Raw genomic sequence first — 12,367 nt, forward strand, 5'->3', positions numbered from 1 at the left:
GTTGGTTATCCTGGTGACAAACCACGCACGTAGAAGGTTTGCGCTGCGAGAATCCTTGTTTAGCTCTGTTACGAGAGATAGCATGTTGCTTATCAAGTATACATTTGTATACCTTTTATTTTATCACTATGTACATTATGGTTCCGATGAGGAAAAGATTAATCTTAGTAGAGTGGGCCTGAATTAGTGATGGTGAGAAGCTGTAGCCCTGATTGGGCCGCTGGAAAAAGTAATGCTACAGGTCTGATCTTCCTGTTTTGAAGGGTTGTGACAGAAGTAGCAGGACTTGCTTCTAAAACCACCGGGCCTTTAACAGTTGGTTGCTATCACATTGCGTTACTGGCCACAGGCAGGACGTTCGCTACTTGTACCCTCACAGATTACGGTCGTACGCAATGGTTCTGGTGTTGGTCACCCACTCTGACAAAACCTGCCAGTTTTCACAGTGGCGATTCGGTTAGCCCTATTGAGAGGGGTTGTATTTTGCTTTTGAAACTATTTTTCTACATATTTGTGATGTTAAAACTGTATGCACGATGGTCCCTGCTCATCTGCACTTGAAAGGCCCTGGATTGGTTTTGGTGTAAAGCCAATGGTAAAGACGATTCGTCCTATCGGTTCATTGGCAAAAGCCATGCCAGATTCTATGGATTTATTATTAAATATTCTGAAAATACCAGTAGGCCTAACCTGCTTTATTGTGAAAAGCAAGTGTTAAAGGCAATAGGCTCATAAGTATGGATTATTATTACACTTTGTTAAAGCCTGAAGGCAGTAATTTTGTTGCATGAAATCTCAGATTGCCGTAATAATCAAGAGTTTTGGCGTTTGTGACCTACCTAAACAAACCATGGACATAAAGGATACGCACTACCACAATCCTTGTTAAGCTCTCCTAGGACTGATACAATTTGCTTTGCCAACAGTAATTTAGTATACATTTGTAATTTTACAACTGTGCACGTAGTGGTTGTCTTGTGGGAATGCCTAAACTCCGTACAGTAGGCCTGAGATGGTTACGAGTAGAAGCCAAAGATAATATCTGTGGACCCGATTGATGTGCAGGGAAAAATGATATAAAAAGATGTAGGTGTGGACTGTTCAATATGAAATGTTATAACAGAGGCAGTATGCTTGGATCATTTGTGAGAAACAATTGTTAAAGCCAATAGGCTTCTACAGTGAATTGTTACCGTACTATGTTATAGGCTGTGGACAGGTATGGCTGTGTATTTACATGTAATCTCACATATTACCATAGTAGGCAATGGTCTCGGTGTTGGTCGCAGACACAGACAAACCCCGTGAGCAGAAGATCTACACTGTGATGATTCTTGTTAGGCCTTACTGAAAGGGGTTGTATATTATTTTGCCAACTATAAATTTGCAATGGGTTGCAATGTGCAAACTATAAATTTGCATCAATGTACACCTGATAGTTGCTTTGTGGGAAAGCTTACACTCAGTACTGTACCCTGAGTTGATTATGGTGACACGCCAATGGTAAGTAGTCCTGATTGGTTCACTAGAAAAGGTATTCGAAAAGCCCTAGGTCTGTGCTGTTTATTATGAAAGGTTATGCTGATGGAGAAGACCTGATGTATTGATTGTGAAAAGTCTATGTTAAAATCCATTGGCATTTTAGGGTGATTGTTATTACTCTGCATTAAAGTCTACACATAGGTATTTTGTTACATGAAATGTCACACATTACTTTTAAACAAAAGAATTTTGATGTTGGTTACTGCCTCTGGCAAATCCTAGGGGTACAAGATTTGCAATGTAATCATTTTTGCTAGAATCTCTTAATGAGGCCAAACAGGCTTATCTGTCTGCCATGACATTGTTATATAAAAATCATTAAATATACATATCCATATAGATACATAGGGGGCCTCCGAGTCAGCTCTGCTCTGCCATTGGTCTGTCCGAGTGTCAGTCACACTCTGCTTCCATCATTGAAAGGTGCGCTGCATGGGGTAATGGTTCAGCCCTCATCAGTCCTTGTCTCTCTTTCCCTGTGAATGACCGCATTTACTGATCACATGTGCACATCCACTTAGAAATTAGTGCACTTCAGTGTGTGGGCTAGTCGGTCAGTGCCTTAGGTTTTCATTTTGTCCTTTTATACTTCCTCTTTCATTGTTTGGCTTCTCTTAATTTTTGTTTTAATTTTTCTTGGAAGGATATTGCAGCTCCCCGAGCAGCACTAACAGAGCACTTGCTTGTCGCTCACGGCTGTGCTTTGCACCCCTGTGTGGCCTCTAACTCTGAACCAGGGGACCATTATAGAATGCCGTTGTTCAGAGTGTGTCATTGCTTTACCATTGCAAGATGGCCAACCCATTGGTTCTAAATGTGGCAGCCATCCTGGAACTTTAAAAGAACGATAGACTACTTACAATATGACTACAAGACGTTCAGCATGTGCCAGACCACTGCCACTCTGCCACGTCTTGTTAGAGACAGTAACTTGGACCCCTCCCTTCCTGAGGCAGGAGTCCCTGTGGATGCCTGAATCTTCAGTAAAGAGGGCCAGGGGTCACTTTTCCCACCCTTTACCCTCCCCTCTCTAGGTAAGAGCCTGGGGTGTGGCTGGAGACTGAGGCCGGGGAGGTTAAGAAGCGCCTTTCAGGTGGATTCACTTTGATCACCTGTTGCCCATTCAGTGACAGACATCCTGTTCGGTCACCCTTGTGAATGCCATCCAAGCTCTCCTGTCCCCGTCACACTGTTCTAGTGACCCCTGAGAGGGCAGGACAGGCCAGCTGCCTTTACTCCCATTGGAAACAGAGCTTCTGGAGGCAGCACCCTGGTTTGTGCCACGCGGGACCCCACGCCTCTGGTCTGTGGATTGATCAGGGGAGGCTTGACATGAATGACTTACGTGGTGTCCTGCAGCACCCAAGGCACAACTGGGGCGGCGACTTGCTTCCTGATAGGTGGGTTCACCTATTGGACTTCTCCCAGCTTCTTCAGAGGAGAGCCGGGAGCCCCCTGCTGGTGACTCCAGGTCCAATGACATAATTCCTGCCCCCCACAGGACTCTTCACCCCACAGGCCATTGTTACAGGAGATGCACAATGCTTCAGACAAGGAGGAAAGGAAGTCACATCTCACCTGTGAACTTGTTTATCTTTATTGTCTCATTATCTTGCCCTTGTGGACATGCATCTTCTGACAGACAAATGTTACGTAAGAACTGGATGCAAAACCATCTAATCAGACAGATTCCCTCAGTAAAAGGCAAGAGTTCAAAGTGCTGAGAAATACCTTAGTGACAAAGTGCTAGTGTGAGAAGAAGATACCTTAACAACAGTTGTGGTTTACTTGTGCATTTATGAAGCTGCCAAGAGGACCTGGCCCCAGGAGTGGAGGCCAGAAGTTGGCACCTGTGCATTGCACCCTGGGCTGCAGTCTGTGTGTATGCCCAGAAGAGAGCTGAGTGTGTGCTGACTTTTGTGGGGCAGAGGTTGACGGAAGACTTGAGGAGCCGGACTATGGGGGTCATTCTGACCCTGACGGGTGGCGGAGGCCGCCCGCCAGAGTTCCCCCACCAAAATACCGCTCCGCGGTCGAAAGACCGCTGAGGGTATTTTGGGATTTGCCCTGGGCTGGCGGGCGACCGCCAAAAGGCCGCCCGCCAGCCCAGGGCAAATCATCCTTCCCACGAGGACGCCGGCTCAGAATTGATCCGGCGGAGTGGGAAGGTGCGACGGGTGCAGTGGCACCCGTCGCGTATTTCAGTGTCTGCATAGCAGACACTCAAATACTAAGTGGGGCCCTCTTACGGGGGCCCCTGCAGTGCCCATGACTTTGGCATGGGCACTGCAGGGGCCCCCAGGGGCCCCGCGGCACCCCCTACCGCCATCCTGTTCCTGGCGGGAGACCCGCCAGGAACAGGATGGCGGTAGGGGGTTTCAGAATCCCCATGGCGGCGGAGCGCGCTCCGCCGCCATGGAGGATTCACATGGGCAGCGGAAAACCGGCAGGAGACCGCCGGTTTTCCGCATCTGACCGCGGCCGAACCGCCGCGGTCAGAATGCCCTGCGGGGCACCGCCGGCCTGTCGGCGGTGCTCCCGCCGACCCTGGCCCCGGCGGTCTCTGACCACCGGGGTCAGAATCACCCCCTATGTCTCCTTCAGCATTGCACTCACAATGTACTGCAGTGCGCTGCATAATGTCATGCCGCATAATGTAACCAATTCTCCTGCTTAGTTTGGTGCTCTTTTCCCACTTAAGTCCAGTGGCCCTGGTCACACTTCAGGACAGTGTGTGCCAGACTGGTTGGTCAGTAGAAATATGTGCTTGAGCAATGACAAGGAACACAACAGTTCAGCCCTGCACCTCCACCCCACCCAAAATGGCAGACAGAAGTTCAGTCCTGCACCTCCACCCCACCCAAAATGGCAGACAGAAGTTCATCCCAGCATCTCCACCTCAACCCCAATTGCAGGCAGCCACAGTTAGTTTTGGTCGTCCACTCAGTGCCAAGGTAGGTGCAGAAATATTTGTCTGTAGAGTGAACGGAACAGTCATCACTCAAAATGTGCAACCATGTGTCCAAGAAGGTGTATAGGAATATTGTTAGGGTGGCTAAAGGATGCTCCTCCCATGGTGCCCACAAGTTTCTTGGCTCACCCCTTGATGTTCCTGTACATGGGTGCTATGAGGTCCCACCTCCGACTGTATTGGCGTGACCACTTCAGGAGATCCTTGGCTTCGTAGAGGAAGATCATGAGGAGGGTTAGCACGTCCCCCTCGGCAGAGTGACTGCCCTCGGGCTCCTTGTGGAAGAAGCGGCGGTAGATGCCCTCCAGTGTGTAGTAGCCCTTGATGACACGCGGCTTGGCCCGCCGTCTCTCGTCCAGGCATTTCACCGCCTTCCACTGGTCCATGCAGTACATGGAGTGAGGCAGGTCGACCGCTTGGAACAGCAGCTCGGCCTTCAGCAGTGGGAAGTCGTAGCGGTCCCCACCATGGGCCACCAGGCAGATGGGCTGGGCCTGTCGGAGCAGGAAGTCACGCACAATGGTGGCTGTGGAAGCGTCGAAGGCCCGCTTCTCGTTTCTCTGCAGCGTGTGGTTGCTGAGGCCTGTGATCTCAGCAGCATGCGCACCCAGACTCTTGCAAGGGTCCATGCACAGGCACAGCTTGTCCTGGATCCGCGGTGGCAGCAGGACCCCTGCTCGGTCCCGCAGCGGGTTCTCCAGGGCAGAGCGGTGCACCGCCACAAGGCACAGCTCGGTGACCTTGGGGAGGGTGTCCATCAGGCCTGTGCCCTCCAGGTCCAGGAAGACGAACGTCTTGAAGGGCATGGCCATCGCGGCGTCACAGGAGCACGTGCTCTGAAACGAAACCAACCACCGTATTACACATGTGCATTACAGACACTTGTTTTCTGAAAGATTAATGATCATTTATATGACTCAATGTGACCACAAATGTTTATGAAACCAAGAAAATCTGCTAAAACTGTAGAACTCTGCATTGAACTAGGAAGGTGCACTACAAGTCACTAGCTTCCAGTGCTGATGGAACAATTTTCCTTTTTGAGAAGCTGATAATAAAGTTATATCACTGAAGTCATAAGGATTGTGAAAAATCCAAGTGTCACACAAAATACCAAAGGTATCAAATGTACCGCACTCATTCAGCAGGAGAGTGGTGAGGATCTGGTATGTAGCTGGTGGTGCATTTTGGAGCGCTGGTGCGGTAGGGCCTGTTATTTGCAGTTTGCTTATGAGGAGGGCAACCAGTGTTGTGTTTTTATCTTCCTCTCAAACTTGCATGAGGCATCCTAAGTGTCACAAGCGATAGACGGTCATATACCACAATGTCTCATCCTGCATATCTCAATCCATCATATTCCAAAGAAAAAGTTCTCCACATCTTAAAGGTGTCCTCAGTCTTTATTTTCAATTTTCCAAACATAGTAGACCCAGCCGACGCAATCTCCCTCATTCGTCCATGGAGTGGAAGCCAGGGGCGGGCATGCTCTGACTGCGGGTGGGACATGGCTCTCCTATGTACTTATACCTATTGCTTCTGGAGTACCATTGAGGTACCATGAACATTTTCAATTTTCCAAACATAGTAGACCCAGCCAACGCGTTTCGTGTCTAAATAGAGACTTCATCAGGGCCTTTTTCCAGCAGTGGAGGAGCTTTTTCGCCTACTTTGGCTTCCGGGGAAAGAGTGGTCTATGAAAAAGGCTGCCCCACTGCTGGAAGAAAGGCCCTGATAAAGGCTCTGTTTAGAGACAAACACGTTGCTGGGTCTTTTATAATTGGAAAATTGAAAGTAAAGATTAAGGACACCTTGAAGACTTGGAGAACTTTTTCTTTGGAATATGATGGATTGAGATATGCAGGATGAGGAACTGTGATACATGACCGTCTATCGTTTGTGATATTTAGGATGCCATATGGAAGATTGAGAGGAACAAAAACACACTACACTGGTTGCCCTCCCATACGTTGATCGTATTGAAGTGTGTTTTATGGGCAGTTGAGAATCTGGAGTGAGCATCAGAGGGCTGAATAATTGCAAAACGGACCTGCGGAGTCAAAATTAGCACTACTGCCAGCGGTTAGGCACGCTTGTTTACAGACAGAACATTTTCTCTCTAAATGGCACTAGATTTTCATAGACATGCAGATTTACTGGTAAAACTATATAGTGCACAATCAATGATGTGTGAAAATTCATTTTCAGCAACTATTTATCTCTTCGCATCACCAAGTAAAGTGCATTGATTTGTTTTGATCCTATTAACATTTTTGTTTCCGTCACACTTCAGCATTACAAAAATGTGCTTCATTTGTGCTTTCCTAATTGCTGATATATTTTTAAATATGTGATTAACTCATGAACAGGTATTTAAATGTTGTTGTGCGTTAGGAAAAAACTGACATCCTACAGCCTTTCCTTTCACACTCCTTGGACCCCCCAAGATTGTCATCTAGAGCAGTGGGTCCCAACCTCTGGTCCGGGGACCTTTGAGGGTCCCCGAAGACTCCACAGGAGGTCCGCGACTGCCTAGAAAATTAAATAATATTAACAGATTAATAAAATGTATATAAATAAAGTGGCTAAATGTACAACTGAAAATATTAAAACATACTGTAAATATCAAGGCATGTGAAACTGGAGGCTAAAAACTAAATCCGTGTCCTCAGAATGATGTGTTGGAGCCGCGCACGTGCGTCAAACAGAATATAGTATGGACGATGTGTGGCTTCAATTGAATTCAGAAAATCTCCAACCTTCCTATTGGAAATGGCCCTTTTTGCAGGGTTATCCCCAAACCTTGTGCCTTCTTCCTCCTATTTTTTCTGATCTGTTTTTGCTGGTTTATTGTCTCTGCGCACTTTACCACTGCTGATCCGTGCTAAAGTGCAAGTGCTCCCTGTGGAAATTGTATTGGTGATTGGTTTATCCATGATTGGCATATTTCATTTACTGGTAAGTCCTTAATAAAGTGCACTAGAGGTGCCCAGGGCCTGTAAATTAAATGCTACCAGTGGGCCTGCAGCACTGGTTGTGCCACCCACATTAGTAGCCCTGTAAACATGGCTCAGACCTGCCACTGCAGTGTCTGTGTGTGCAGTTTTAAACAGCCAATTCGACCTGGCAAGTGTACCCACTTGCCAGGCCCAAACCTTCCCTTTTACCACATGTAAGGTACCCCTAAGGTAGGCCCTAGGTAGCCCCAAGGGCATGGTGCAGTGTATGTTAAAGGTAGGACATGTACTGCTGTGTTTTACATGTCCTAACAGTGAAATACTGCCAAATTCGGTTTTCACTGTTGTAAGGCCTATCTCTCTCATAGGTTAACATAGGGTCTGCCTACAAATATTCTTAAAGTGCAATTTCCCTTTGAGAGAAGATAGAAATACGGAGTTTAAAAATACACCTTTTAGTGAAGTTAGTTTTTAGATTGTTAGTTTGAAAATGCCACTTTTAGAAAGTGGGCATGTTAGAAATGGGGTCTCTAGTTGGCAGTCGGTATGAACTCTGTCCAAGTAGGGACCCTCCCTCTAGTCAGGATGAGGGAGATACCCACTCAGATAACCCCTGCTCACCCCCTTCGTAGCTTGGCATGAGCAGTCAGGCTTATCTCAAAAGCAATGTGTAAAGCATGTGCACATAACACACAGTAATAAATGAAAACACTACTAAAGGACACCACACCAGTTTTAGTAAAATAGCCAATATTTATCTATATAAGACGAGACCAAATACGATAAAAATCCACCATATAGTTATAGATATATGAATTCTGCAAGATTTACTCAAAAAGACAGTTCCTTGAAGTCAATAGCTCCGTCTGGGGCTATCACGGCGTTGTGAACAACACTAGGGGTAGGTGGATCAGGGTAGTTTGGCTTTTGGGGGTGGGGTGATTGGGTAGTTCGGTTTTTAGAGGCAGGGTGGGGGTATTTTGGTTGCTGGGGTGGGGGGATCGGGGTAGTTTTGTTTTTAGGGGCAGGGAAGTGGATCTTTTTTTTTTCGGGTGGGTGGGGGAGGTCAGGCAAGGGTTTAGGGCTCAGGATGGGTAGGAGGTATCCGGGGTAGTTTTGTTTTAGCGGTGGGGGTTGGGGTAGTTTTAGTATTAAGGGTGGGGTACTTCTGGGCCTTAGAGTAGGTGGGGGGGTCGCATGCTAGAACCACGCATGCCGTTCCCACACATGCCTTTACTAGGTATGCTTTTACAATGAAAAATCGTTGTAAAGGCATGCGTGGTAAAGGCATTTGTAGTAACAACGCGGTCGTTGTTCCAACCGCGTTGTTCAGGCATGCATGATTCCAGCATTCGTTGTTCCATCATACATTCTTCTAAAACTGTTGTGGTGTTCTTTTGTAGTGTTTTCACTTATTACTGTGTGTTATGTGCAAATGCTTTACACATTGCTTCTGAGATAAGCCTGACTGCTCGTGCCAAGCTATGAAGGGGGTGAGCAGGGGTTATCTGAGCGGGCATCTCCCTTATCCTGACTAGAGTGAGGGTCCCTCCTTGGACAGGGTTCAAACTGCCTGCAAACTAGAGACCCCATTTCTAACACTTCCCTTTAAAATTACCTTTTTTATTGTTTCATTTATATTTGTGTGCAATTTAAAGAAAATGTGTTATCATTTGTGTATGTGTTTGATGAGTATTGTTTTTCTTTTCAAATAATCAATGATGGTTACACCGGGGCCCCCGGCTTCTAGTAATGCTTCAGTGGGGGTCCCGGGTTCCAATACTAATAAAGTGGGGATCCACAGACGTCAAAAGATTGTGAAACACTGACCTAGATCAGTTTTACAAAATCCTCTCTTTTTGAAGTCAGAGAAATAAAAGTTTCTGAATAAGTAGCAATTTGACAGAAGATGAAGCATAACATGTGACCATTGTCCAAATGTGACGAGATAAACACAAAGGGACAGATTTATGGAAAAGTGGCGCAATGCGTTGCTGCATCGAAATTTGCTGCGCTGCTTCACTTTAGAAACGCAGGGATGCGCCATATTTAGGTGAATACGACGCACCCCTGTGTTTCCACCTGTGTTGGCGTTAAATTGAGCTGCCAACGCAGGCATCCCGGCAACATAGTGCAAGGATGTCTGCGTTGAGGGGTGTGTTACGGAAAGGTGTCCCTTCCTGCACATAAACAATCACTGATGCCTCTTTGGCACTTCTGTGTGTGCTGCAGAACGCAGCACACACAGAAGAGCCAAAGCGTCATGTTCAAATGATTGTTTATGTGCAGGAAGGGATACCTTCCTGCACGTCAACAATCATGTCTGGCATTTTGCTCTTTCTATGCGTGATGCAGAACGCAGCACACACAGAAGTGCCAAAGCGTCATGTTCAAATGATTGTTTATGTGCGGGAAGGGACACCTTCCTGCACGTCAACAATCATGTCTGGCATTTTGCTCTTTCTATGCGTGATGCAGAACGCAGCACACACAGAAGTGCCAAAGCGTCATGTTCAAATGATTGTTTATGTGCGGGAAGGGACACCTTCCTGCACGTCAACAATCATGTCTGGCATTTTGCTCTTTCTATGCGTGATGCAGAACACAGCACACACAGAAGTGCCAAAGCGTCATGTTCAAATGATTGTTTATGTGCGGGGAGGGACACCTTCCTGCACGTCAACAATCATGTCTGGCATTTTGCTCTTTCTATGCGTGATTCAGAACACAGCACACACAGAAGTGCTAAAGCGCCATTTTCAAATGATTGTTTATGTGCAGGAAGGGACACCTTCCTGTACGTAAACAATCATGTCTGACATTTTGCTCTTTCTATGCATGCTCTTTCTACGCGACACAGTGCTTAGAGCCACAGAGCGTCACGAAAATACACCCCAAAATGTATATGCATCCTTACTGCCTGTTTACCGTCTGGACTCCAGCATGGTTATTTTTGGGGGTGATGCAGCACCCCTACTTCCGGCACCCTGGTAGCTTCCATTCCTATCTCCCGTATCTATGCTGACGTCACTTAAACCCCCACATCAGATCGCCACAGCGCCGGGCCCATCCTGGCACATCAGGCCCTGGTGGGCGAGGCTTGGTCAGTATGGCTGGGGGGTGTAAGTTTCAGTTTTCCCAGCAATCACGCAGGGACTTTTTTTTATCACATTATATGAGAAGCAGGATTGTTAGGGTACCGAAATGCAATATTTTTCAAACGAATCAACGCTTTTAAAAGCTTCAATTTATAGGGGAGAGAGTGTGTGTATTTGTTAGTGGGCACGTAAAATCCAGAGGTGAAATCAGTCAGAGAATTCACATTACCCGACTGAGCCCACTTCTAGTCGACTAATAACTACACAATATATATATTTTTTTTTTTGGGGGGGGGGGTGTGTAATACCCCAAACACCCCCCTGGAGCTGCGACCCTGCCGATGGGGTCTTTCCTGGGACCTGCCCCTGCGTTGGACTGTGCCTCAGTGACCCTAGGCGCTACAGTGCCGAACACGTCACCTCCCTACAGGCACTTTCAGACAGCACCTAGCACGAACACTACAATACAAGCTGCGTGATGTAGTGTAGCCCAGAGCACTTCTAGGCGCTCTAGAGATGATATCAGGGATGCTGACATCAATCATACAGGGTCCCTGGTGTTCAGTCCAGGAGCCCTGGTCTGCCTGCTGCTGCCAGGGATATTATCCTATAAAGGAAGAGCGGTGGTAAGCTTCGTAAACACTTACCTGGGGTGTCGGGGGTGCGTGAGGCCAAGATCACAAGCAGTGTCTCAGCACCAGAGATGCGCCCACGGGCCAGGCGCTGCAGGTGAGGATAAGAGGCGGAGCGGTGCCCGAGGGCCAGGCGCTGCAGGTGAGGATAAGAGGCGGAGCGGTGCCCGAGGTCCAGGGGCTGCAGGTGAGGATAAGAGGCGGAGCGGTGCCCGAGGTCCAGGGGCTGCAGGTGAGGATAAGAGGCGGAGCGGTGCCCGAGGTCCAGGGGCTGCAGGTGAGGATAAGAGGCGGAGCGGTGCCCGAGGTCCAGGCGCTGCAGGTGAGGATAAGAGGCGGAGCGGTGCCCGAGGGCCAGGCGCTGCAGGTGAGGATAAGAGGCGGAGCGGTGCCCGAGGTCCAGGGGCTGCAGGTGAGGATAAGAGGCGGAGCGGTGCCCGAGGTCCAGGGGCTGCAGGTGAGGATAAGAGGCGGAGCGGTGCCCGAGGTCCAGGGGCTGCAGGTGAGGATAAGAGGCGGAGCGGTGCCCGAGGTCCAGGGGCTGCAGGTGAGGATAAGAGGCGGAGCGGTGCCCGAGGTCCAGGGGCTGCAGGTGAGGATAAGAGGCGGAGCGGTGCCCGAGGGCCAGGCGCTGCAGGTGAGGATAAGAGGCGTAGCGGTGCCCGAGGTCCAGGGGCTGCAGGTGAGGATAAGAGGCGGAGCGGTGCCCGAGGGCCAGGCGCTGCAGGTGAGGATAAGAGGCGGAGCGGTGCCCGAGGGCCAGGCGCTGCAGGTGAGGATAAGAGGCGGAGCGGTGCCCGAGGTCCAGGGGCTGCAGGTTAGGATAAGAGGCGGAGCGGTGCCCACAGCCCTGCAGGTGATGTTAAGAGGCGGAGCGGTGCAGGTGAGCTCAGATGCTCTGTCCCAGGTCCAGGCTTTGGGAGAGTTGAGATGCGGAGCTCCGCTGAGCTGGAAGGGGCGAGGAACATGAGTAGATATGTGTGCGGCCGCCCCTCCCCCCCACGCCCCTTACACGTCACTAGTGATAACGTGAAAGTGATACCAGGAAGGCAGAGGAGAGGTAGTGGGGAACCCCTCATGAGTCACGCTGTAGTCACGGGGAGGGGGTAAACAATGCCCCGGGGCACCCCAGCACCAGAGACGTGCCTAGAAGCCTCAGGGTCACAGGGA

General features: G+C 48.9%; 1 protein-coding gene across 1 annotated transcript; it reads right to left on the reverse strand.

The window, feature by feature from the left end:
- Positions 1–3,869: 3,869 nt before the first annotated feature.
- Positions 3,870–12,140, reverse strand: TREX2 (three prime repair exonuclease 2). The gene is made up of 2 exons (XM_069209375.1): positions 11,213–12,140; positions 3,870–5,349 (listed from the first exon to the last, which is right to left on the reverse strand). Exon 2 carries the CDS (start codon positions 5,323–5,325, stop codon positions 4,639–4,641), a length of 687 nt encoding a protein of 228 aa, XP_069065476.1. The 5' UTR covers positions 5,326–5,349; positions 11,213–12,140; the 3' UTR covers positions 3,870–4,638.
- Between the last annotated feature and the right edge of the window lie 227 nt (positions 12,141–12,367).

Source organism: Pleurodeles waltl, chromosome 10, assembly GCF_031143425.1.
Source record: "Pleurodeles waltl isolate 20211129_DDA chromosome 10, aPleWal1.hap1.20221129, whole genome shotgun sequence".
Taxonomy (NCBI): Eukaryota; Metazoa; Chordata; class Amphibia; order Caudata; family Salamandridae; genus Pleurodeles; species Pleurodeles waltl.